This window comes from Coffea eugenioides, chromosome 5, assembly GCF_003713205.1.
Source record: "Coffea eugenioides isolate CCC68of chromosome 5, Ceug_1.0, whole genome shotgun sequence".
In the NCBI taxonomy this organism is placed as follows: domain Eukaryota; kingdom Viridiplantae; phylum Streptophyta; class Magnoliopsida; order Gentianales; family Rubiaceae; genus Coffea; species Coffea eugenioides.
This window is the reverse complement of record NC_040039.1, coordinates 41,601,236-41,628,430: the sequence shown is the minus strand read 5'-3', so window position 1 is coordinate 41,628,430 and position 27,195 is coordinate 41,601,236. Positions and strand designations below refer to the sequence as shown.

Below are 27,195 nucleotides of genomic sequence, written 5' to 3'. Positions count from 1 at the left end.
CTTGGTCAAAACAGTCTTGAACTGAGCCGCCAACCAACACCCCAAGTTGACCTTGATATTGTTCTTCATACTCCAGAGGAAGAAAAACTCAGGTCGAGAGAGTATACCGGAGCTGTCCTTGCGCCCTGAGTAGCTGTAGGCTAAGAATCGCTGAACGTATCGGGCACTAGGATCCTTAAGAAAGGAGCTCCTAGACCTAGAAGGGTCGTAGCGGTGCCGATCGACTGGCATTTCCTCCCACACATCATGGTAGTGGGAGAGAAATGGCTCTATGTAATCACAGGCACTCTCCGCATACTCCCTAGTTTCAGCATACTCTCTCGTGATAAATCCAAATGCCAGATTGAACTGGGTAATGGAGAAATTGAACTCCCTACCCATTAGACGGAAATGAATGACATTCGATGTGTCAACGGTGTATCTCGTAGGCAACTCGAACTCAAAGGTGGAGTAAAACTCCCGAATCAGCTCAACAAAAGCAGGGCAGGAGATATCAAGATACGGGCGCCACCCAATGGCGGTAAACATCTGATCGACCTCCTCCCGTATACCCAAGGCAGTCATAGTGATTTTCTGACAAGATTTGCAGGGTATAATACGCCTCTCACAGACCTTAGCGTATCTCTGCTGATCAGCGGGTCTGGTGAAGGTCAAGTGCCTCCCAAAGTGAGCCGGGGTATCTACCTGAGCACCCCTACCTCTACCCAAACGGGTTCGAGCACTAGAAGAGGAGGGTAGGTTGGTAGGTGAGTTTACAGGAATAGAGGCTTGTGGAGGGGGTTGAGACTGAGAGGCCCTAGACCTAGAGGAGGACTTGGGTCTCACCATTGCTGCCACAGTCAACTCACCCAACAAGATATATAGATTCCAACGATCACAGGGCCCAAATATAGAGTTGCCCGCACACTGAGCAAGCAACAAAGATAGAATACCAGCAAAACAATCACCCCCAAATATATATCCAACCACCAGCAAAATAAAATATGCAATGTCCAACAAAAAGTAATAAGAACCCCAACTCACAGGCAAAAGTAAACGCGGGCCAACTAAGATTTCAACAAATGTCCCCAGGAATTTCACCAAATGCTACAGCAAAGCAAAGCAGTAGTAAAGCCGTAGCCCCAAGTATTAACCCAGGCACCAGAAAGATTCCAAACCTCTAAAGAAAAGCAACAGAGGATTAAAATTCCAAGGAACAAAGCAAGTAAAGGAGCCTTAGGTGGAAACTCAGTTCACTGAAGTTAACAATCAATCCGGGGAGCAAATCAATCCGGACAGGAGGCAGAGACTCGCACAAATAAATAGACCCAAAATCACAGATAAAGCTCTTTCCACATCGATGATTTAAATCAACAGGCAATTAAAATAGACCCCTGTGAAAGCAGAACTGGAATCGATGGACAGAACACCCCAAACAATGGAAATAAATTTGCCCAATTGTGACGAATAGCTCAACTGGCACAAATACCACCCCAGGCAACCCACAACCACAGAAATAGTCCAACTTCGCCACAGAGATCCAGGTTTATCGAAATCCAGACAATTTCCAACAACTTACTTGAATTAAAGCACTAATTGAAGCGACAGATGTGAGCCACGCAGATTCCAAGCCTGTTTGACGGATCGGCGGAGCTGGGGAAAAGGAGAGCCAGAGAGAGAGACGCGAGGGGAAGTGGTTCTAGCAAGAAAGAAAGAAAGAAAAAGCGAATTTAAAAAAAAAAAATCTATTTGAGCTACGGTGAGAAAATTTTATTCTTATTATTTCTTTTTTTGTGTTTTTTTTTTGTTTTGTAAAATCTCTTCTTTTTTTTTTTTTTGAATCCTTACCGTTCCCGCGTACGTGACGTGGGCACGTCAAGAGGGTAGGAACCCCTTCTGTCGATTCTGATCGTGAGTTCTCCATGCGTCATGACGCGGGCGCGTCATAAGGATCGAAACCCTTTCTAACGATTCTGACCGTGAGCGCTCCATACGTTATCACGCAGGCGCGTCATGACAGACGAACACCTACAAATCAGCAAAAATGAAAATTGAAACCCAAAATCAGTCCAATTCAAGGAAAACCTATTTAACTATCGCACAAAATCAAACAAACAATTAAAAGAGATTGGGTTACCTCCCAATAAGCGCCTTTCTTTGATGTCTTTGGCTAGACATGGTAAAGTGTCACTGATTAGGACACGGTGGTGCGTCTAGACTTATTGTCTCCACTTCTCCACTTGAAAAACTTTCGTAATAATGTTTGAGACGGTGTCCATTCACCACAAACTTATTGTCTGATTTAGCACTCTGGATTTCAACTGCACCATAGGGAAAAACGTGAGTCACAGTGAAAGGTCCAATCCAACGGGAACGTAACTTACCTGGGAATAGCTTGAGCCTAGATTGGTACAGGAGGACCTTCTGACCAACTTCAAAGGTTTTTCTTGAAATTTGTTGATCATGAAATGTCCGGCTTCTCTCCTTATAAATTAATGCATTTTCGTAGGTTTCGTTCCGAATCTCCTCCAATTCTTGCAATTTCAACTTTCGTTGGGCACCGGCCTCCTCTAAGTTCATGTTGCATTGCTTAATCGCCCAAAAAGCTTTGTGCTCGAATTCCACTGGAAGGTGACATGGCTTCCCAAATACCAACCTGTACGGCGACATCCCTATTGGAGTCTTGTACGTCGTCCGATAGGCCCAGAGTGCATCTTCCAACCGTTGACTCCAATCTTTCCTATCGGGGCGCACCATTTTTTCCAAGATGGATTTGATTTCCCGGTTCGATACCTCTGCTTGACCATTGGTCTGAGGGTGGTACGACTTTGAGACCCTGTGGAGTACACCATACTTGCGAAACAACGCAGCTATGATTTTGTTGCAGAAGTGCATTTCCCTATCACTGACAATAGCTCTTGGCATTCCAAATCGCACAAAAATATTAGACCTGATAAAATCTGCAACTACTTTCGAGTCATTAGTCCTAGTGGTCTTAGCCTCCACCCATTTAGACACATAATCAACTGCCAGCAAAATATATATAAAACCAAAGGAAGTAGGAAAAGACCCCATGAAATCTATACCCCAAACATAAAAAATTTCAACAAAAATCAACGGGACTTGGGGCATATGATCTCTACGGGCTATATTACCTACCCTTTGACAGCGATCACATGACTTACAGAACACATAGGCATCCTTAAACAATAAAGGCCAATAAAATTCACTTTCTAAAACCTTATGAGCAGTTCTCTTGGGTCCAAAATGACCTCCACATGCAAAAGTATGACAAAAAGCTAAAATCGATTGAAATTCCACTTCACTTTCACATCTCCGTATCACTTGATCTGCACATCTCTTCCACAGGTACAGGTCATCCCAAATGAAGTACTTGGCGTCGCTCTTCAATTTATCCCTCTTCGATTTTGGCTAACCTGCAGGAAAATTACCCGTTACTAGATAATTGACTAAATCAGCATACCAAGGCAATTGAGAATTTAAGGAAAATAAATGCTCTTCAGGGAATGCATTTTTCAACGGCTCGCTCTCCTCCCCAACTGGTATGTGACTCAAATGGTCAGTTACTAGATTCTCTGAGCCTTTTTTATCCCTCATCTCTAAGTCAAATTCCTGCAGTAGCAATATCCACCTGATGAGCCTCGGTTTGGCATCCTTCTTGGTCATTAGGTACCTTAATGCTGCATGATCAGAAAATACAATTACTTTAGCACCTAACAAATATAACCTGAATTTTTCTAAAGCAAAAATTACTGCTAGAAGCTCCTTCTCAGTAGTGGAGTAATTCAGTTGAGCTCCGTTCAATGCTCGGGACGCATAGTAGATGACATGGGCTGCCTTTCCCATTCTTTGCCCCAGCACAGCCCCTACAGCATGATCACTGGCATCGCACATGATCTCAAATGGTAGACTCCAGTCAGGGGGCTGGATGATTGGGGGTGAGGTCAACAACTCTTTCAATTTGACGAAGGCTTTCTCACATTTGTCATTGAATTCGAAGGTCACCTCCTTTTGTAAGAGTTGGAACAACGGGGCCCCAATTTTTGAAAAATTCTTGATGAACCTTCGATAGAAACCTGCATGTCCAAGAAAAGAACGTACATCCCGCACACTCGCTGGGTAAGGCAAAGCAGATATAATATCTATTTTCGCCCTGTCAACTTCAATACCCTTAGACGACACAACATGATCTAAGACTATCCCGTGGTCAACCATAAAATGACATTTTTCTCAATTGAGCACAAGATTAGTCTCTATACACCTTATCAGGATCAATTTCAGATTATCTAGATATGTATCAAAACTATCACCATACACACTGAAATCATCCATGAAAACTTCAATTATTTTCTCCACATATTCAGAAAAAATACTTACCATACACCTCTGGAATGTTGCAGGTGCATTGCACAATCCGAATGGCATTCGTCTATAAACAAAGGTCCCGAACGGGCACGTGAAGGTTGTCTTCTCTTGATCCTCTGGTGCAATCGCTATCTGAAAATATCCTGAAAATCCATCCAAAAAGCAATAATAAGCTCTACAAGCCAATCGTTCAACCATTTGGTCAATGAAAGGGAGAGGAAAATGGTCCTTTTTTTGTGACGGCATTTAGCCTACGATAGTCAATACACTGCCTCCATCCAGTGGATTTGCGCACTGGCACGAGTTCACCCGTTTGGTTGGCTTCCACCGTCACTCCTGCCTTCTTCGGGACTATCTGGACCGGGCTCACCCAAGGACTATCTGATATTGCAAAAATAATCCCCACATATAGTAATTTCAAAATTTCTTTCTTCACCACTTCTATCATAAGGGGATTGAGCCTCCTTTGAGCCTGCCGAACAGGTTTAGCATCCTCTTCCAGTCTAATCCGGTGCATACAGATGGCTGGACTGATCCCCTTAATGTCTACGATTGTCCAACCTATCGCCTCTTTATACTCTCTAAGGACCCGAATCAGTTTCTCCTCCTGGATTTTTGACAGTGCCGATGAGATAATCACCGGGAGTGTCTCGTTGTCATCCAGATATGCATACTTCAGATGCTCTGGTAAGGGTTTCAACTCCAAAATAGGCGCCTGCACCACCGATGGCAATACCCTCTGGTGAGGTTCGGGAATGAACATAGGTGAAACTTCGTACCTTTTTGTGGAGGTTGGCAATGAGTGTAATGCTCCTATCGTGCATTTTAAATCTTCACTCCACTCCACCTCAAGAGCTGTCTCAAACTCGAGGTGCTTGGTCAAAACCACCTCCAACTCATCCCTGCCAACAGTTTCAAATACTTCCTGCACCGCAGGGTCAATAGCACTCACAGAGAAAATTGAGCTAAAGTTGGAGTTTGAGGGATATTTCATAGTATCAAAAATATTAAAGTGCACAATTTCTCCATCAAATTCCATGGATAAGGTACCCTTATTAACATCAATTTTTGTTTGTGCTGTGCTCATAAAGGGTCTACGTAATAATAAAGGTGAGGGATCGGGTGAGTGATCATCATCCATATCAAGTACATAAAAATCAGTTGGAAACACCAAATCATTAACTTTTACCAACACATCTTCAACCAACCCATCAGGATATGCATTGGTTCGGTCAGTTAATTGAATAATTATCCCAGTTTCTTTTAATGGACCTAGTTTTAGAGAAGCATAGATAGATTTAGGCATGACATTAATTGATACTCCCAGATCCAACATGGTTCTTCTAATCACAGTGTTGCCTATCCTACAGGGGATAGTAAACATACCTGGGTCCCCGCACTTGGGTAAACAGGACCGCTGACACATTCTCCCCAACAATGACCCTTTCATCTCCCCTTAACCGCCTTCGGTTGACACACAGGTCTCTTAGGAACTTGACATATTTTGGTACCTGTTTGATTGCGTCTAAGAGGGGGATATTTATCTCTACCTTACGAAACACCTCCAAGATCTCCTTCTCCTTATCCTGATTTTTCGATTTTTCTAACCTGCTAGGAAAAGAAAGCGGATTAGTTTTAACTGTAATTACTGGGTCTGGAAGTACCTTTTGACCTGCACCATTGCTGTCCTCCCTCTTAAGCTCATTTTCGATCTTTTTCTCATCCTTATCCTTAGGGATCACAGGTTCAGGCCCTTGAATTTCCTTCCCGCTCCTTAGGGTCATTACACTCACGTTCTTCGGATTTAATTCAGGCTGAGATGGCAATTTACCTTGGTTCTGGGAATCCAAACGGTTGATTGTTGTGGCCATTTGACTTATTTGATTCCTTATGTCCTACATTTCGGAGTCTGTCCTTTGCTGATTTTGCATAATGGTTGCCATCATTTGTTTCATCATCTCCTCCAAAGATGAACCAGAGCTTGGGGGCGGAGGTGGTCGGGGTTGGTATTGCTGCTGGTACCTTGGTTGCTTATTTGGCACGAAATTAGACTGCCTGTTCGGTGCAAAGTTGGGCTGCCTATTTCCTCCATAACTGAGGTTGGGATGATCTCTCCACTCGGGATTGTAGGTGCTAGAATAAGGGTCGTACTGCTTTCTTGGCGTGGGCACGTGGCCAGCCATGTTCACCTGTTCTGCAGTTTCTTCCTGAATCATTGGACACATGTCTGCAGAGTGACCCATACCAGTGCAAATCCCGCACACCTTGGTCTGAGATGCATTTCGTACAGCCAGTTGCCTAACAAACGAGGTCAACTCAGTTAGCTGCTGCTGGATAGAGGATGTCTCTACCTCATTCACCTTGCGTATTGGGATATCCTCCCTCGTACCGAATTGTTGTGAATTCTCTGTCATCCCCTCTATTAACTCCCGTGCTTCCCGACGGGTTTTGTTCACCAGTGCCCCTCCACTTGCAGCATCAATTATGCTCCTATCTCTGAAAAGGAGCCCCTCATAAAAATACTGTATGAGCAACTGCTTACTTATTTGGTGTTGGGGGCACTTGCTGCACAACTTCTTGAACCGTTCCTAATACTCATAGAGTGACTCCCCTGGATGATGCTTGATCTCGCAAATTTCTTTCCTTAGCCTTGCAACCCTGGACGCAGGAAAATATTTATCTAAAAATTTTTTCTTCAATTGGTCCCACGTGGTGATGCTACCTGGTGGCAGGTAGTACAACCAGTCCTTTGCAGAATCATTCAAGGAAAAGGGGAATGCCCTCATTTTTATCTGCACTTCTGTAATGCCTGGGGGCTTCATACTATTGCACACGACATCAAACTCATGCAGATGCTTATACGGCTCTTCACCTGGTAAACCATGAAAAGAGGGTAAAAGATAAATCAGACCAGATTTTAACTCAAATGGAGTGTTATCATTTAAAGTGGGGAAAGTAATGCATAGAGGCTGCTGATTTAAATCAGGAGCAGCCAACTCCCTTAATGTTCGTGCATTAGTCATGGGGATTTCTTCTTGCTCCGAGTCACTCGAAGTGTCACCAAATGAATCTGTTGGTTCAACTTCTGGCTCAGGTCTCTGAGATGTAGCACTCGAGTGCTCCTCCCTGAGTTGTCTGGTCTCTTTTCTTGTTCTACGTGCAGTCTTCTCTACCTCAAGGTCAAAAATTAATTCACCTGTTCGAGAAAACCGAGGCATACACTAGAAAAATATCAGAAATTTATATCAAAAATGAATTTAAAAAGAAACAAATAATAACGCCAGTCCCCGGCAACGGCACCAAAAATTGACAGGGTGTCGAAGCCTGCACAATAATAAAATTAAACCTAATTGCCAGTTAAAATGACCAAAACCCAATTCCAAGTACTGGAGCAGGAACTTTAGGTGTGCAATGAGTTACTTGATTCACCCTGTTCTCGAAGAGTTTGCTTGATCCGATATACCCGAATGGGATGGTTATTTTTTCACAAATAATTATGAAGTTATAGACAGGGCAAGTAGGGTCGTATCCTCAGGGATTGGGTATATTTGTCTCTTAAGAAATCCAAGATAACACAAGGGGTGATTTTGTAGAGACGACGACAATCAAATAAATTCAAATAAGGAAATAAAAATAAATAACTAACTAGAAATTAAACAACAATTCACTGAACTTAGAGTAACAATAATTAGAAGTCTAAATCAATTAACACAAGAAAATAATTAAAAATAAAATAAAGTAGACAACTAAAAACCAAATGGCAATTCACTAAAATCCAGATAATATTAATTAAAGATCTAGCCAAGAAATAACTTCAGCAATGGTTCACCTAATTGATTATTGATGCAAAGCCAATTCCAATTATTTACTGATAAATAGGTTATAACTGTCAAACAAGCGATGACAGTCAACCCCCCCTTACTGTGTCGGTGATCAAGGTACGCCCGTTAATCACTGCTCTAATTAGGAAAATAATCCTAGGTACGCCCGTAAGATTTAATTCTCCAATTGCCTTACGTATTAGAGGAGCCCTATTCTAACCAAATAACGCACTACCAGGATTATTTCAGATTAGCCCGCGTATCCCGCTGACACAAATCTAATCGTGCCAGTTGTCACTAATTTAAGGCAATTAAACAATTACGGATTTAATGCCCTAATTGACAATAGATTATCAAATCAATTAATTATCCGGATCCAAGACAATCAATTAGTTGAATAACCATAAGCATAGCAATCAAGGAATATGCGAATACCAATAAATAAAAGAAAAAGATTAAATTAAATCGATCTCACAATTTTAGGCGACCCAAAGCATCCGTTGTTTTCTGACTAGAGTGAGGAAATTAGTTCATATTTGATGAACTAAGTCCACTGGAAATTTTAGCAAAAGTCACGACCATTGTCTGCATTTCAGGAAGCCGCAATTCGTCGAACAATTAGAAAGCAAATGAAAGTCACAGGTAACAATTGAATCTCTTTATTGTTCCTAGCATCCGTAGAGCGAAGCCACTCAAAAGGTACAAGGTGGAAAAGTCAAAGAAGAAAGCCTCCAATCTCCTGACATGCGTGGAGACAAAAGCTACAATAAACTACAAAGAAAAGTCGAGAACCAGAGCTCAGATCTCCTGCCATGCGCCCCAGTTCCTAATCCAAAATTTAAAAGGGAATAAAGAAATTCTAAGCTAAGCTAGCCGCCCCTTCTTCTGCACAATTTTCTCTTATATCCTCATGCTCCGTGCGGCGGCTCCAGGCAGAAGAACACTTTAGTCAAAATGACCGAAAAGGGCTCGTGTCCCTTCTTCCAAAAATGCCCCTGCAAGCCTTCTATTTAATTTCTTTCCTGATGACTGTCAAAATAGCAGTAATTGTGGTAGTTTTGATCTACTCCCTGAAATAAGTGCAAATTAAGAAAAATGAGTAGAATCCAGCAGTTAATCCATATCAAGTCAGGTAATAGGGGAAATTAATAATAAATAAATGAATAAATTGCAACCTATCAATAGACATTGTAGAATAGATTTCCCAATTTATTCCTGATATGATAATTTTATCATTCGATGTCATATTGTTTGCTGTCTTGATGAATAGAGTCAACTAAAATGTCAAAAATACTCCTATATAAAGTTGAAAATTATTTATTAATCACAGGGAGTTATGTATATATTTTGAAAATCATAAGGGAATTATATGGTAAAACATTAATCCATAAGAGGGTTATATGGTAAAACATAATACCATAGTGTTATGCATATTATATTAATATATTTTGGTCATTTCAGCCATTTTAGTTTTTAAACAAGGGTAATTTAGACATTTTTATAAGTTCCGTTACGAATGATCATTTCCGGCACTTTGACAATTTAATCCAAATTTCGAGGGGATTATATATAACTTTTAAAATTATAGGGGGATTATGTGAAAAATAACTATACCACATGGGGAGTAAAGTGTATTGTGCTTCTTAACACTCCTTCAAGAATCGATTTTCCTAGGTGTTCTTGATCAAGCTTTATTACCTAATCCTTTCATTCTTCAAAAATGTTTACTTAACCTCCAATGGATTCATGTCAAGTAGAAACCAGATAGAAAGCACCTTCAGTAATGACATAATTGAAAATCCCAGTTATGTTCTTGTTCATAGAGTAAATTACATATAATTTCCTTGTAGTTTTACATAAAGTCATATGACTTCTTTAAAGTTTCAAGATAACCATATAACCTCTCAATGGATTTACGTAAAGTTGAAAATGGATGGAATGCACCATCGACTATGACAATTAAATCAGATGCTCTCCAAAAGTATGTGTGGTGGAATTGAAATATCCACTTAATTCCCTATGAGTGTCCCCTTTATCCCTTCTAGTTTTTCATTCCTCTGCATAATCATTATGTAAGGTAATTAAGTCGTTTGTTCGATTTAGTGTTTAAATAAGGGCATTATTGGTATATCAATTAACAACGCTACATAGGCTATCTTCCGCCAAGTTTCCACCGTGCATGAAATCATACGGGGATGAAGGGGATATTTTAAATATTGATAATAGGTGAAACTATAAGAGGATATGTGTAATTTTCACTTATTTAAATAATGCACATCATAAGTGCCAAACCACTTTACATAAAACTATAGATAAATTACAAAGGGGGTCGAATGTGAAACCTTGGGAGATTCACCAATATATAATTTTCAACACGTACATTCCTTCTTTCATGATTCACATGTTTCTAGAGCGCATTTGAATCAACCACAATGCAACTGATGATATTTTACATCCATTTTTCACTTTATATAAAACCACGAGTGGTTAAGTCGATATTAGTGGACAATAAGGTGTGATAAATGCAAAACCACAGGATAAAACGATAATGATTTTATTATACTTTTTGATCTTTTTAGCAGTTAAACGGTTGATGAAGAACCTCAAGATTATTCATTATTGTAGCATCATGACAATATTCAATCGGAAGAAACAATCATAAAATTGCTTTAATAAAGTGGTGGGACTGTCTAGCGCTCTTATTGCTTTGAAAGGCTGTATTGAGAATTCAAAAAGCTGAAATCACTGCAAGGAAGCGCTATAAAACAGTGAAAAGCTTGTTGAAATGCGCCCCAAAGTGCCAACCACAAATAGAAGGATACAACATGCGCTCCTTTAGATGTTAAAACTTAATGACCGTTCACGTTTACTTATACTGATCGTTCACATTGCTCATGTAGCGAATATATTCAAAGTACAAACCAAGTAATAAAAATACAAAGTTGCCAGGAAGACGTGATCATGATACCCAAACAAGAATATTAAATAATGTGTTATTAGTTACTTCTAGGATCAATGGAACCCAACGACACTATGCGTTATCATCAAACCAGTTTTGTGTCTGTACATCTAGAAATAAATAGGCTATATATGCAGAATTTTGATGAAGCAGAGTTTTTGGTTCCATGAATCTAGATTGGCGCAATCCCTTTCGTAGTAAATTCCTTAGATTGAGAGTAGCAAGCCACGGGAAAGACCCAAGGCATGCCGGGATCAAGACTCTGTTGATCAATTATTCATTAGTCAATAGCAGAAGACAAACACAGTACATCAAAGGGAGTTGGAGAAAATTCACACCCAAGTACTACTGACTTTCGTTTGTAATGAAAGTACTTTTGTTGGTATCTGCTCTGTCTTCCCAACTGCAGAAAGCAAGACTTTGACGGGGTCTTGCGAATCAATTTTTCATAATCAATTACCAAATAAATAAACTAATAGCAAATATATCATATAACTTCAAATTTTTATATAAACTTACAATAAGAGTAACTGAAAAATTCTTATTCCAAAACGCAAGCTTTGAATTAGAATAGTTTTTTAGGTAATTAAAAACTAAAATTTAAAATGCAATAAAAAATTCAGCGGAATACATATATAGATTGCAATTAAAAAAATATTGAGTGCAATAAGTAAAGAAAAAATACACACACAAACACACGCATACATGTGCATACATATATTTGGAGTTGGAGAAGAGTTGATGCTTGAAAGATTAATAGGAGTTATTTGCTGTTTCTTTTACATAATGTTTCTACTTTTCTGTAATTCAAGTCAATCTAATATAAATAGAGTTATAGCAGTACTTGAATTTTCTTTTCTTTGTCTTTGTTTCCGATGTAAATGGTGCTTCCTTAGTCGCTATTTTGAAGCTGAAGTTGGTTGGTTATAAGAGGCTTGGATGATAAGAACATAAAGAGAGTAACAGATATGAAATAACCAGCGATAAATATAAATAAACATGTCTTTTTCGCCGGGGGGGGGGGTGGTGGTGCTGGGGGGTTAAAAAAACGTCTTTTTTTTGGGAGGGGGCTATAGTTTAATTAAAAGCTAGGAGTTCTAGAGTATTTCCTGCGCCTTCCTACTGGTTTCTTCCCAGAATCCAACAACCCTGTATTTGGATTTTTGTGTTATAACTCTGTCGGCCAATTAACAAAAACCAATAGAAGTGGTCGAAATGCATTGGGAATAAGAAAATTTGACGGTTTGATTCGTTGAGATGTAATCATGATGTGCAAAAAATGAGTGACAAAGACGAGTAGTACGTATATGCCAATATATCAGATAGACGAGGTATATTTGGGTTGACGCTAAGTCTTTTTGGCAAATCAAGAAAATTCAGAATGTAAATATGTAACAAACCCATTAGAATTGGTAAACTTTGTTTTTTAAAAATAAAAAATTATACTAAATGTAGTGGGAGTAAAAAGAAGGGATGAGTTGAATGGTACGAGAGAATGAAATGCAAATAAGAAGTTTCGAGTTTAAAAGCTTTCACTTACATTCTTATATGTATAGATATATACACACATATAGTGGGATTGGCTTAAAAAATGTACTTTCATCTTTTGTTAGGATTTTAAAAATTTTTCTTTCTTCCTTTCACCAAACATTACAAGAAAATTGATTTTTAATAACAATATTTCTCAGTAACGAGTACCTTAGTGATATAACTTCTTGCATGCATAATTTGGCAATTTCCCATCCCAAGTTGTGTAATTCAAATAGAACCGTCTTTTGGACCAAAATAAAATTTCTCAACTTGCATTGGTTTCTGCCCCACCCCCACAAAGTAGTCATCGAGTCATCGGTTGCTTTTTTTTTTTTGTCAATATAATAATTCTTATTCTATATCTACTAGGAAATAAAAGTGAATCCAAGAAGGTTAATAAAAAATTCGAAAGAGATTGAAGCATGCACGGTTGATGAAATTTCTACGAAATCTCGGATAAGAGTGCAAACCAATAATGGATTTTCGGAGAATTTCTATTCTACATCAAGTCGTTGGTTGCTGCCCCACCTTGAGCTGATGACTTTGTGGGGATGGGGCAAGCATCCAAGTCAAGTCAACGTACCGCGGGGGAAAATCCGACCTAGTAATAATGATCAGATTTTAGCTTGCTTTCCTCTTTCAACAGAGAAATCAAAGCAAGAAACAAATCAGTGAGAGATGGACAAGGCAATAGAACTAGGAGTAGAAGCCATCTTTACAAATGTGCTGCAGTTGATCGATGACAACCGCAAATTGATGAGCGGTAACGATGCCGTAATCGAGGACCTGACAAAAAGCCTCATTCTAGTGAAGAAATTCATGGAGTTGTACACTGAAGAGTACTACAAAGACGACATCCTGAGGACGCTGGCGAACGAGAGCAGGAGTCTGGTGCATGAAGTTGAAGATGTCCTGGAAACCCACATCGTCGAGGAGTCACGGTTCAAAAACAAGAATTTCGTTGAGAAACTGTTATCGCTTCTGGTATCGCCAGGAAACTCGCGGAACTTCGGCAAAGCCATCCGTGAGCTGAGTGAAAAGGTTAGGAAGGCGTGCGATGAGAACAAGGAGATTGGCCTCCGCATCAAAACGAGTAAAGCGAACGGAATGCTTGGTCCAATTCCCGCAGACAATAATACGGTACAATTCCATCCACTGTCTATCAAAATTTTTACGTCCATCTTGAAGAAAAGCTCATATTTTGTCCACAGAGGGGATATTTCTCTTTTTTCTTTTGTTTGGTTTAATTTTGTATTTAATTCTTTTCCTATGTGCCAAGAAATTTATGCATGGAAAAAAGTAAGATATTTCTTAGAATACGTCCGGAAAAAAATTTCCAGGGTAGTAAACTAATTAATTGTTCTCCATCCTTGTTTTTCTTCCCTAATCATCGGTTTTTTATTGAAAGAAGAAAGGGAAAACAAAGAAAATGACACCAGCAGTAAAGAAAGGAAAGGATTGTAGACAATAATGTTTTTAAACCCAGACCATTTAGTGAACTGGATGAACTTTCGGTTCATGATTCAAACCAGTTCAACTGGTTTAATTCGGTTCAAATGTTTTTTTAATCTTTTATTTATCATGTAAATTGGATGAATTTGAAATTAAAAAAATTTAGTATGAATCAGTTCAAAAGTCCAGTTTTTCACCTGTGTTGATTGGTTCGATCACATTTGACTTATTCAATTGATTTTTTAGATTTATTATTGAATCGGACCGATGCCACGATCAATTCATGATTTGATCAATGGAATCGGCTAATTTGGTTCGATTTGTAAAATAGTGACTGTAGAGGAAAGTAATTTAGATCCCTTTCGTTGGAATTAAGTATAAAAATAAGGGATAATTTCAGAAACCTCCCCTGAGGTTTCTGACAGTCTCAAGGACCTCCCCTGAAGTTTCGAAAATCCCTTATACCTCCCCTGTCAGATTGTTGGGTCCCAAAATGACTTGAAAAACGTTGAATTGACACAAATATCCCTGCTGTTGAAGTAATATATTCTGATAATAATATGAATTAATTAGTGAAATGAGTAATAGAAAGGATTAAGTAACTTAACTGGAATTTGATAATAAAATGAATTGCTAATTTGGGCTAAGAGAAAAGGCGCCAAAAATTGCATCAAACTAGCAAGCTTTTTGGTTGGACTGTATCTTGCATCCGATAAATACGAATTCCTAGAAAATTGCCTAGAAAATTTTCTAGAAATTTATTTATCGGATAAAATAAATTTAAACCCATTGTTGAATAAAAGACCAGCTCTTTATGGCTTTCGTCCATTATACTTACAGAGTACCCATTTTCCTTCAATGCGAGGTCATGTACCTTGCATTTAACAAATGCAAGGTCATGTACCTCAGTTTCCCATCATTGTTTCGTATGATGCTTCCATATTTTGGCATGATTTTTCCTTTTGCTTCAGCTGTAATGCCATGTACTCAATATAAATGATTTAACTGCAAATTATAAAATGATTTACAATTTGCAATGAAAGCGTCTACAAATTTTAGCAGTTAAGGCTCTAAATTCATTAGAACTGGAAAAAAAATTTATTTTAATTCAATAAATTTATTTTATTTTATTTTAATTTCGGCATTCAATGGGTTTAAATTTATTTATCCGATAAATAAATTTCTATTTAAGGCACCTTGGGTATTCTGTGAGTATAATGGACGAAAGGCATAAAGAGCTGGTCTTTTATTCAACAACGAATTTTGGCAGTGAAGAAACCTCAGTCACAACCCAACAACATTCACTGGTTTCTCTTGCAACTTCAGTAGGCAATTATATAGAGCTCCAAAGCAACACTACTGTTTCTTATTACCGTTACAAAGAACTACTTTGAGAGCCGTTGGCATGAACTAGAAGACAATTTCTTGCAAGTCAAAATTGTTTCAACCTGGATGTTTGCCTTTAGTGGCCATTGTGGTGCTCATAACATCATACATTCTGGCACCCATTTTTCTCCATATTCATGAAACCAGAAATTTATATTTTGTAAAACTCCATCACTCCCACATCACCGAAATATACACCACATTTAGAATCCATTGTGGTTCATCTTTTCAAAGAGACTTGTCCAGAATATAGTCCCTTGTGAGAATATAAATATCATGCTCATGATATTGAAATCGAGTTTCTTGGTTGCTATAAATCAGGTTTTCAATTCTTATATTTTTTAGAAAAAAAAAAAATTCTCTCCCATTTTTTCGTAAGCACTAAATAAGAGCCTAAGTTTCTCAGCGACATTAAGCATTCTATCATAATTGAAAGTTCAGACATGTATTGCCAGCCTTCATGCCAAGAACTCAGGATGGAGAGGCTCACTAAAATTTTCCTCTATGAATTTGAGTTTTTGGTAACAAAGCAGTCCAAATCATATTACAAAATTATTTTCATGTGTGGTCTTTTATTCAACAATGGGTTTAAATTTATTTTATCCGATAAATAAATTTCTAAACTGCCCGCTCCTGTTATAGGTGACACTTCTTGTTGTGATCAAAAAATAGATTTTGATTAGAATTTTGCTACTTGTATGAGCACTTTTGCAGAAACCTCAGTCACAACCCAACAACATTCACTGGTTTCTCTTGCAACTTCAGTAGGCAATTATATAGAGCTCCAAAGCAACACTACTGTTTCTTATTACCGTCACAAAGAACTACTTTGAGAGTGAACTAGAAGACAATTTCTTGCAATACAGCCTTACCTTTTTCCATCAGTTTCACATACACCCCCCGCAATTTCAAAGGAACTAGATTCCATTGAAATTTTCAACATAAACATCCTCACTAATGACAATCTTGAGGGCAGAGGTGGAATTTGATTATTTTCTCTCTCCTAAAACACATTTTATATTCATTGTCCACCTCAATTGGGTTGGACCTGAAACTATCTACTTAGTTTTAGGGGAGGTATAAGGGATTTTCGGAACTTCAGGGGAGGTCCTTGAGACTGTCAGAAACCTCAGGGGAGGTTTCTGAAATTATCCCTAAAAATAATACAAAGCAAACATTGGATGTGTTTTTGTTTGCATTGTGGAAGCAAAACAAAAGAAAGGAAAAATTCCAGTGTCAATTATCTAAAATGAAGGGAAAAAAAGTTTAATTTTTTCACTTACTCTGTTTCTGTTTCCTTCAATTTTTATTCATCTTTTAGACAGAAATCATATCTCAACAAAATAACATTTTCTCTTACTCTCCATTTCTTTTCTTTCTTGAAAATCAATCCAAAAAAAAAAATGAATTCCCCCAGGACTCCCAAACAGTCAGCAAGAATATAAACCAGTAGTCAAGAAGAATTCTGGAGGTCTTTATCCCTCCAAAACTAGCGGCCCCAGTATTCAACTCTTTCTTTTATTAATTTAATCTTCATTCACGGTCATCTGCAAAGCACCACTGTCAAAGTTTCTTTCAATTGATTATTGATTTTCCCTTTAGTCTTGCTTGTGTAATTTAAAAGAACTTTAATACTTATATTGGCAAGTAATTACTCTTTAATCTTCTATATAACGTCAAAACTTACTACACAAGTATTTAGACCCTGTTTGATAACCCAATTCACCATTTAAACTTAATAAAATCAGATCTTAACATATTTAGATCATTTGATAATCAAAATTTAAATATCTGAATTAATTAAGTGGCACTGAATTTTTTAGACAAAACTTGCTTTCAAAATTAAGTGATAAAGTTATTTACTTATTGTTGAATGTGACATGAATTCAAATGTATTAGATTTAATACTTAACAATTCAATAAGTTAATGGATTCAGACTTCAGTTTTATTAAATGCACCCTTAATTGAAGTTGCTTTAGCAGTATGAGGGCAAGAAAAGAAGGGTGTTAGGAGACGGAGAGTGAGGGCAGAGCTCCTGGGAGTGGGGGAAAAGAGAGGGAGGTAGCTAGGGAGGGCGAGATTGGTGGAGCTGTTAGGGCCAGTTTGAATTGACTTCATTGATCCAAAAAAAAGGCCACTAAACCTAAACTTTAATGGATCGGACTAGGTGTAAACTAAATGTGAGCCAAATTTGGATCATACTAGCCTCAGACTCAATTAAAACTCAGCTCATATATGAGCATGATTATATATATAATTATTATTATTATTATTATACATACATGTTATATATATAATAATATGTATAATTTATAATTATACATATTATGACATAAAATGTTAATAATTTATACATAAATTTATAGTAATACATAATTATAAAATATATATTATATATAATTACGTATTTAATTATGAGTTTGGATCAAAACTCATATAATAGTGTGAGCTGAACTTGAAACTTTTAATTTGAGCTCGAAGTCCAAAAGTTTGAAATCCAAATTCCGTATGTGTTTGTGAGTTGAATTTGGTTGTGCCCAAAGCCCACCGAAAAATTCCAATTGACACCCCTAGCTGGCAATAGAGAGGGGACTAGTTGAAAAGTATCACCACTTTTTTTTTTTTTTTTTTAACAATTTACTGTCAATAAAGACACCCATAAACATTCTAGTTACTAAATTATATAGTAAGGGTGTATAAAAAATTCTAAATTTAAATTAAACTCCCAAATGTAATGTGATATTCAAAATGAAAGAAGGAAAACAAGTTAATTTTAGGTAGATATTATGGCTCTCACTAACTTCATTTGTCATCTTTTCGGTTCTTTGCTGGGCATATTTTAAAAGATTTTTTTTTCTATTTTTGTACCCTTATGAAAAGTGGGCACGCTGTTATTTTGTTATTTTGGGCACAAAATAGAAGAAAACCATTTTAAAGATAAAAAAGGTTAACTCTTACCCACGAAATATGGACTTACTAGTTTTACTAACATAGAATAGCAAAGGTGCAATTCACTATAGTAATTGAGGAAATCAGTTTCAAATTCTTGGATGTCTTGTGACTCTCTTCTGTTTGCAAGTAATAATCGGTTATTGTGCTAATGTAAATTGCCGCTGCCACCTTCACAATATTGAATGTTTGGTAATTTGTCTGAATCCATCCTGTCTTCTGCATTTTATACTTGTCTCGGATTCCTTCATTAGATTCAGGAGTAGAGCTTCAAACTTTCAGGCCTTTATTATCTCCTGGCTCAACTGTTTCAATCCGTCATTGATTCCTTTACTTTCATGCAAATAGCCTGCAAGTAATCAATGGGGGGACAGAATCATCGGGTTTGAGGATGCAGCTGACACAGTACTGGACCTTCTTGGCGTACCAAATCTAGACCCAGGCAGGTCCGACAGAAAGAGAAAGAGGCAGAGCACGTCGGAGGCAGAGCAACATGGTGACGAAAACCCTCTTGAAATAGTGTCGATTCATGGAATGCTTGGACTCGGGAAGACAACGCTTGCTAGAAAGGTTCTGAATGACCCTCAGGTTGAATATCATTTTTTCACTCGCATATTTGTCAGTGTTTCGAAGGATTACAACAAGAAAGAAGTGCTTCTTAGTATACTGAGTACCTTCATCAAGAACATTAGGGATCGTAACATGTCGGTGCAAGAATTAGTTGCCGAGGTCCGAAAGAGACTGAAGTACAAGTATTTGATTGTCATGGACGATGTTTGGGATACAAAAGCATGGGAAGATCTCAAGGATGCTTTTCCAGATTATAACAAGGGCAGTAGGGTGTTGATAACTACTCGACAAGAGTCTATGGCCAAGCGTGCTGCAACAAAGACTGATCCCTACCAGTTGCGATTTATGACCATAGAAGAAGCTGAAGAATTACTAAGGACGAAGGTTTTCAATGAAAACGAATGTCCAGAGAAGCTGCAACCTGCTGAATCAAGAATTCTGAAAAAATGTGGCGGGCTACCATTAGCAATAGTGGTAACAGCAGGTATTCTGAGGAATGATCCAGAAAACGAGAAGTGGTGGGAGAATGTGGCTCAAAAATCACTTAGTATGGATGAGTTAGATAGTGATAGCCAGAAACAATTAGTGGATGATTTAATAAGACGGAGTTATGATAACTTGCTTCACGTATACAAATCATGTTTTCTCTACCTTGGTGTCTTCCCTGAAGACTTGGAGATCCAAGTTTCAAAATTGTTCCAATTGTGGATAGTAGAAGGCTTCATTCCCCAAATTGAGCGAGAAAGCATGGAGGAAACTGCAGAGCGATGTTTGCGGGAATTGGTTGACAGGAACTTAGTGATGGTGAGGCAGAGAACCTTAAGTGGTCGGATTAAGACGTGTTTAGTCCATGATACGCTGCGTGACTTTTGCAAAAGGACAGCCAAAGCTGAAAATCTTTTCGAAGAATGTGACGTGGGGACGGTTTCATCTTTCAGCCGTCGCCTTTGCTGCATTAACTCACACTTCTCAAGCTACATTTCCAATCAACAGCCTGCTCAGAATGTCCGTTCATTCTTGAGCTTTGGCCTGGAAGAAACAACACTGAACCGGCATCTCTGCTCAGATGTATTCAAGCAGTTCAAACTACTCCGAGTGTTGGATATCTTGTCCATCAGGCTCCCTGGAACTCGTTTTCCGACCCAACTGCTTAACCTTGTTCTGCTAAAGTTTATTGCCATCTGTTGCGAGCTAACAGTCCTTCCCAAAAAAATGTCTAGCTTGCTTAGCTTGCAAACTCTTGTAGTTCACACCACATCCTCCACTCTTGACATACAAGCAGACATCTGGTCGATGACAAAGCTAAGGTATCTACATACTAATACCTCCACAATCTTGCCTAAATGTCTGGAGCAATCTCCTGGTGGTGAAAACCTACAAACTCTATCTACAGTTTCACCTGAAAGTCTTACAAAAGATGTGTTTAAAAGGGCTAGAAACCTTAAGAAGCTTGGAATATGTGGGAAGTTAAACAATCTTGTGGAAGCCAATGGTGAGTCTAGTTTGTTTGATTGTCTTTGCGAACTGAATTCCCTTGAAAATTTGAAGCTATACGGTGATGACGTGAGCTCCAAGCTACTTGCCCTTCCTGAGGCACACAAATTCCCGCCAAGGTTGACAAGGCTGAGCCTGCATAACACAAGTCTAAATTGGGACTACATGTCTATACTCGGAAATCTTCGGTATCTTGAGGTGCTCAAGCTGAAGGACTATGCCTTTAAGGGAGATTATTGGAAGACAAAACAAGGGGGTTTTCCTTCTCTTAAAGTTTTCTTCATTGGAGCTACAGATTTAACGCGTTGGGACGCTAAAGCCAATGACTTCCCAGAACTCAAATGCCTTATTCTCAAGCAGTGCAAAACACTTGAGCGGATCCCATCTGACTTTGTTCACATGAAGAAGCTCGAGATGATCAAAGTTGAACATACCAAGGATTCGGTAGTTTCATCTGCCAGGAGAATTGTGCAACTACAATTGGAAGTGCTTTTGCAGCAAAAGAGTAAAAAGACTAGCCCAGTTAAGCTCATAGTTTATCCTCCAGAGTATTGAACGCCAAGCAAACTGCAATATAAGTGCTTCTTTAACAGGTTAGTAAACTTGTTTCTGACTCCGACTTCTGAATCTTAATCCATCATCTTTTGCAAACTTGAGACAATGTATTTTGCAGGATTTCATGCTTGCTAGTTTTTGTCTTCTGCTCGCCTGAATGAATTCGTAATGTGGAGACGCTGAAGCTTCTATCTCAATCTTTCGTGTTTCTTCTCTATTCTGCAGTAATAAAGGCCCAATACCTGGCTCTGGGCAACAACATTCAGCTGCTATGATTTCTTTGCATTGTTTTTTGTTTCAGTATCTTTGAAAATGTCAAATTTTCTTTTGAGCAATTGTTGTGATAGAAATAAGGCCATGGATCTTCTGGCAAATTCAGTGATTGAAATAGATATTCTCTTTCCACCAGGAAACTCTTGCTGCATTGAATCTAGGGTCTTGTACTTTTCTTCCTGTTAGAGGTTTGGTTTTTACCTCCTCATCTTGTTTCCTTGTATTGTTAAGTTTACGTGGAATCTTGCTCCGATGTATTGTACCCTTCCTTGTGTTAAATGATGAAATTGCTGTAGTTTTTCTTTGGAAACGAAGGAAGGACTACGACCTAGTAAAGTTGCTTTCCAGCTTCAAGTTTCCCTTGTCTTGCTCCTCAGGCTGAAACGTGTTGCTTTCAATTTGTATTACTTTGAAGACTAGTATAAAGGAGTCATGGTGATGAGAATTTAGTGAAAAGCTTTTATTTAGTTCCATTGATCACGCAACGGATCTTCTGTCTCACACCCTGTGCCACTCTCTATCTCACTTTTTATTATATTGCTATTTCTCCTACATAAACATCACGTTTTAGTTCTTTTTTGTTTCCTTAAGATCTAATAACTATTAATTGAGTAAAAAATAAATATAGTAGCTTCAAAAAAGCAATATATAATAGAAAATTAAAAAATACAGCAGAAAATTCATAAAAAATCTCATTTTTTATGCATTTTGGTTTTTTGAGTTTGTTAAATTTTGTGTAGTACTCAATTAATAGTTATTGGATCTTAAGGAAACAAAAAAGAACTAAAACATGGTATTTATGTAGGAGAAATAATAATATAATAAAAAGTGGGACAGAGAGTGGCACAGGGTGTGGGACAGAAGATCCATTGCGCATTGAACAGTTGCAATGAATGACCAATGGCTATGTCTATACCAATATCCATAGCTCTGTACTTAATTCTATTGATCAGATTTATATTGCTTGTCATTTCCTTTTTTTTTTATTTATGTAAATCCTAATCTTTTATTGATTCAGAGAAGAATGTACACTATAGAAAGGATTGTCCCTTAATCGAATACATCAAATCAAGAAAAGAAACCTGTAATCTATACTACAAGTCTATACAGTGTCATCAATGAAGTAAAGGAATATTGAATTTAACGAGATTTTTGATAGAATAACATATCTCAAATAAAAAAACTATAATATTAATTTTTTCTGGTTGACCAGGTATAAGAAGAAGAGATGAGTAGGGAAAAATGAAATGGAGGAGGTTGGGTGTAAGGGATGGAGATTGGGCAGCTATCCAAGGATTTGGGAGAATGGTGAGGAGAAAGGGATAGAAAATTGGGGGCAGGGATAGGAAGTTAAAGGAGAGGGAAAGGAATAATAAAGAGTTAATAAACGGTGAAAAAGTCAAAGAAGGAAGATGAACTATAAAGTTGATAGGAGAGAGGAGGAAAAAAAGAAGGGAATTGTGGGGATATTGCAGAAGTGGCAAAAGATGATAGGAAGGATAGCATTATGGTATGAGGTACCAAAATCATACGAGGCAGCAGATGGTCAGTTGGCAAGTAAAAAGAGGTGGAAAGGGTGATAGTTTTTAATAATTCTAAAATCTAAAAGCATTGCTTGCAAATATGTTTTTTAATCTATATTAAAGTTTATGAAAAACACTATTCTATAAGTACTCAACAATTTTAGGGGTACAGGATGGGAGAAAATTTTTTTTCCTAAAATCATAGAAAATGAATTAGTTATAATTTATGTTTTTTATATTATAAATTTTGATATACTAGTATTTTGATTCGTGCTATGCAGGAGTTTATATTTCAATTCAAAATAATAAATATATATATGTATTGTAGTATAGGATAAAGTATATGAAAAGGTTAAAAAATTTAATACTAATTTTATAATATAGATTAAAATTGATACACATATATCAAAATTTCTAATATAAAAAACATAAATAAGTTATGTTTAATTAGTCGTTGACTTCGTTTTTTTTTTTTAATGTTATTGTAAACTTTAACGCTCCATTTTGTTTTGATCTAAGCATTTGGACCAAGTACAAGATGCATGAGCAAGTGCAATCGAGTCATTATTTGTGACTTTTTTCATTTTCGACCAGAAGTAAGAAGTATCCAGCAAGTGCTTGCCTACTTGGTTGGAAGCGCTTTAAATGAACCTCCAATCTAACTTCTAGGCTCAGAGTTTTCCTAGTTGCTAGTAGTGATTATATACTACTAGTTTCTGGATTAAAGTTTTTTAACTTTTTTCATCTTCCTACCATTATCCCTTGATTTCTTCTCCTTCCTCAGAAATATTGGAGTTGTTTCATTTCATCTCTAAATTGGATTCACTTTTGGTTACCTTATTAATCATCCTTTTACTAGATGGCCTCCAGTAGTCTTACTTGCATTTCTTCCATCTTGGATGATCTGTAGTTGCTGAAGAAGAGATGTGCAGTCCATTCATTTTCTCCAGAGTTCAGTTCCCTGAGAGTGGCCTAGGAATGTTAAAATCATTCCTTATGTGTGCGAGAAAGTGGGGCAACAATGATGATGCAAGTCTAGGAACCCTGCTGGTTGGGCTTGAAGCTGCCATTTCCAAAACCGGACAGGAGATCCATTCCTTGTGTCTTACTCATTCAGAGCTGGAAGATGGTGTTACTGATCACAGTCTGGAAAATCTGGCCTGTTGTTTTATTAAGGAATTTCCTTTTGCAGAAATAAAAGAGTGGTACTTGATTTTCTCGTATCGCTCATTAAGGCAGTCTAGTAATTCCCTGATAAAAACAGATGATCTTATGGGATTCATTCTTTTCTTGAGGCTTTCCGTGAAACTATTCTTTTTGAAGATCTTCCATTCGAAGGTGCAGCAGAACCAACACAAGCCCTTAATGAGAAGCTAACATTCTTGAAAAACTTTATCTGTTTCGTCACACTGCACGGCATTAAAGATGACCGATTGGGACCTTTATTGACTCACACTGAATCTGCCGCTGTCAATGCAGCATGTCTCTATTTCAGATGGATCGTTGATGCGAGTAGAGAACTGGACACCTCAGTCAGGAATGCTACATTGGATTGGCTGCAAAAGATTATTACTGTATCTTGTGCCTTCATGTTTGATGGAAAGGATTAAGTTCATAAAGGCAACAATTGCCGAGAAATATCTGGGAACATCACCATTCAACTTTCCCAGGACTAACGAGTTGGCCTTTACTGATTCTCTTCTAAAGTCTATGATGGATCTGAAAAGTTCTCAGGCTGGCTCAGCTGCTCTTGTCGGTCGTACAGTTCAAATAATGCAGGACAAGCCTGACTTCTTTCCCTCTTTCTTGGGGAAAATTGTGGAGCTGCGCAATGAAGATGAGGAGCTCCAATCACTCTGGGATCGTGTGGTGGACATGGCATACAGGGCAGAGTTTCTCATGGATTCCTTACTAGTTGGAGATTGTGTAGATTGTTTTTCAATGTCGTTTGATTCCATTGCAGGAGAAATTAAAATCATCAAATCTGAGGCCTTAAAGATTTCTGAGACCAAAAGACTTGGTGTCAAGGTTAAGGAAGTTACCAAGACACTCGATCACATGCCGTCACACAGAACTAAGCCAACAATCAATGACGTGGTGGTGGGAATCGACGATGAGGCAACAGCTATAATCAATCGACTCAGAAGGGATCAAACCAGGTGCAAATTGTTCCCATTGTAGGTATGCCAGGACTTCGTAAGACCACTTTAGCTAAAAAGTTTACAATGATTCTATTGTGATGTCCCATTTTTATAAGCGTGCTTGGTGTACTGTTTCTCAAGTGTATCACAACAAAAACCTGCTCCTTGAAATTTTGATTTGTCTTGATTCAAATCTTCCTGACAAAATTTTTAAAAAGAGTGAAGAAGATCTGGAACTAGAAGTCAAACGACGGTTGCAAAATAACAGATATCTCATAGTTTTGGATGATGTATGGGATATTGAAGCATGGAAAGGATTGGAAGCCACATTGCCAGATAATCGAAATGAAAGTAGAGTGATCCTGACAAGTCGAAATCGCAACATTGCTGCTCCGCTGGGTGAACTAGATGCAGGACCTCATTTTATTCGTTCACTCAGGCATGATGAGAGTTGGGATTTGCTAGTGGGAAAGTTATTTCCTGGAAAAAATTCACATCCTCCAGAATTATGTGGACTTCAAGGGCAGATCTTGGAAATGTATCAGGGGCTACCACTTATAATTATTGTTCTTACTGGAATTCTTGCAAATGAGGACAAATGTGGTTGGAAACAAATTGTGGAAAGTTTGAGTTCAAACGTTCTCTTCTGTACAGAACAATGTATTGCTACACTAGATCTGAGTTACAAGAATTTACCAGATCATATAAAGCCATGCTTTCTGTACTTTGGAGCATTTCCAGAAGATTATGAACACAATCCTAAGAGGTTGACTTGGCTATGGGTTGCTGATGGATTAGTGCAAAAAGCAGAATCCAATAGCTCCGAGGATGTAGCAAATGGTTACATGATGGATCTCATAAGCAGAAGCTTAGTCATGGTTTCCAAACAAAGCTCCACTGGTGGGATCAAGGCTTGTCGAATTCATGATTTGGTACATGAGTTTTGTGTGAGAAAAGCCAAAGAAGAAAAATTTATGCAGCTGGCATGTGGGTATGATGAACTGTATACTTTGAACATGCAACACAATCTACGGCGCCTATGCATCCACTCTGAGCCAGAGCACTTTTGCATGTCCAGGTTGTTTGTTCCCACAATACGTAGCCTACTATTCTTCAGCCATGGGAAAAGGTACAACGGACCTATGTTCAATATATCATTCATTTTTGGCATCTTTAAACTTGTTAGAGTGTTAGATTTGAGCCAGGTAGTTCTAGATTCTACTTTTCTTGGAGAACCAAGTTTACTAGTTCTATTGAGGTACTTGGCAGTTCTAGTTGATTCGAATTCCATCGCATCATCCATAGCCAGTTTCCCAAACTTGGAAACTTTTATTGTGGTATAAATTTCTGAAGACATTCACTGCCAAACTGTTGACCAAAGTGCCTCATCCCACATGGGAAGTTTAGGAAGGGCTGAAGGCCTTTCCTAACTATAAATAAGGGCCCTGGCTCTTTATCTTGGAATCATCCCAAAATTGTCCATTCATCTTCTAAGGCAATTTTCTTCTTTCTCTCTCTGTTGTAATATTTTACTTTGTAGATATTCTCAGTGAAATATAATTTGGTAGTGTCTGAGGACATAGGCATTATTGGCCGAACCTCGTTAAATTCTAGTATTTTTTATTTGTTATTTATTTCTTCAATAGCTATTATAGGGTATAGCTGTAGTGTTATATTGTGCTAGTAAATTATATTAGTAGGGTAATTCTGTCTAAGGAGATTGGATTTTAAGCGGGACCGTTTGTGACTCCTTCAATCTTTCCTGGGAATTAACCCTCGTGTAATTTTTAGTACAATACTTCACTCTCTATTCACCTATAAAAGAGTGTAGTTATTATTTGATGCACAACAAGTGGTATCAGAGTTTGAGGTTATTTTGAATATGCTCTGTGGTCGCACTTAAATCTGATCTTTCACATCAGAAAAAATATCCTTGGACTTTGGTCCATCTGTGGGAGCTGCTTGTGGGACTAGTAGGGCCTGTTTGTGGGGCCCGCCTGTGAGACTGATGGGGTCCACTTGTGGGGTTCGCCTGTAGGGCCAGTAGGCCCTGTCTGTGAGGTCAACCTGTAGGGTCCGCTCATTTTGTGGGGTCCACTCATTGTTGTTATTGAAGAATATTTGTAACCGACATGAAAAATAGTACAAAAGTATCGATGTCCACCTCGACAGCAGT

At 38.0% G+C, this 27,195-nt stretch overlaps 2 protein-coding genes across 2 annotated transcripts; both read left to right on the top strand.

Moving 5' to 3' along the window:
• The first annotated feature begins 13,318 nt into the window (after positions 1–13,318).
• Positions 13,319–21,712, top strand: LOC113772588 (putative late blight resistance protein homolog R1A-10). Its single transcript, XM_027317219.1, has 3 exons — positions 13,319–13,815; positions 18,812–21,120; positions 21,201–21,712. Exons 1-2 carry the CDS (start codon positions 13,354–13,356, stop codon positions 21,080–21,082), a joined length of 2,733 nt encoding a protein of 910 aa, XP_027173020.1. The 5' UTR covers positions 13,319–13,353; the 3' UTR covers positions 21,083–21,120; positions 21,201–21,712.
• A 3,405-nt stretch (positions 21,713–25,117) lies between these two features.
• Positions 25,118–26,362, top strand: LOC113771680 (putative late blight resistance protein homolog R1B-17). The gene has a single exon (XM_027316249.1). The coding sequence runs from the start codon at positions 25,118–25,120 to the stop codon at positions 26,360–26,362; it is 1,245 nt and encodes a 414-aa protein (XP_027172050.1).
• Positions 26,363–27,195: the final 833 nt, after the last annotated feature.

Coding starts and splice junctions, on each gene's coding strand:
- LOC113772588 (XM_027317219.1), top strand. CDS start 13,354: ATGGACAAGGCAATAGAACTAGGAGTAGAAGCCATCTTTACAAATGTG. Junction 13,816..18,811: donor TTCCCGCAGACAATAATACG/GTACAATTCCAT, acceptor TCATGCAAATAG/CCTGCAAGTAATCAATGGGG.
- LOC113771680 (XM_027316249.1), top strand. CDS start 25,118: ATGTCCCATTTTTATAAGCGTGCTTGGTGTACTGTTTCTCAAGTGTAT.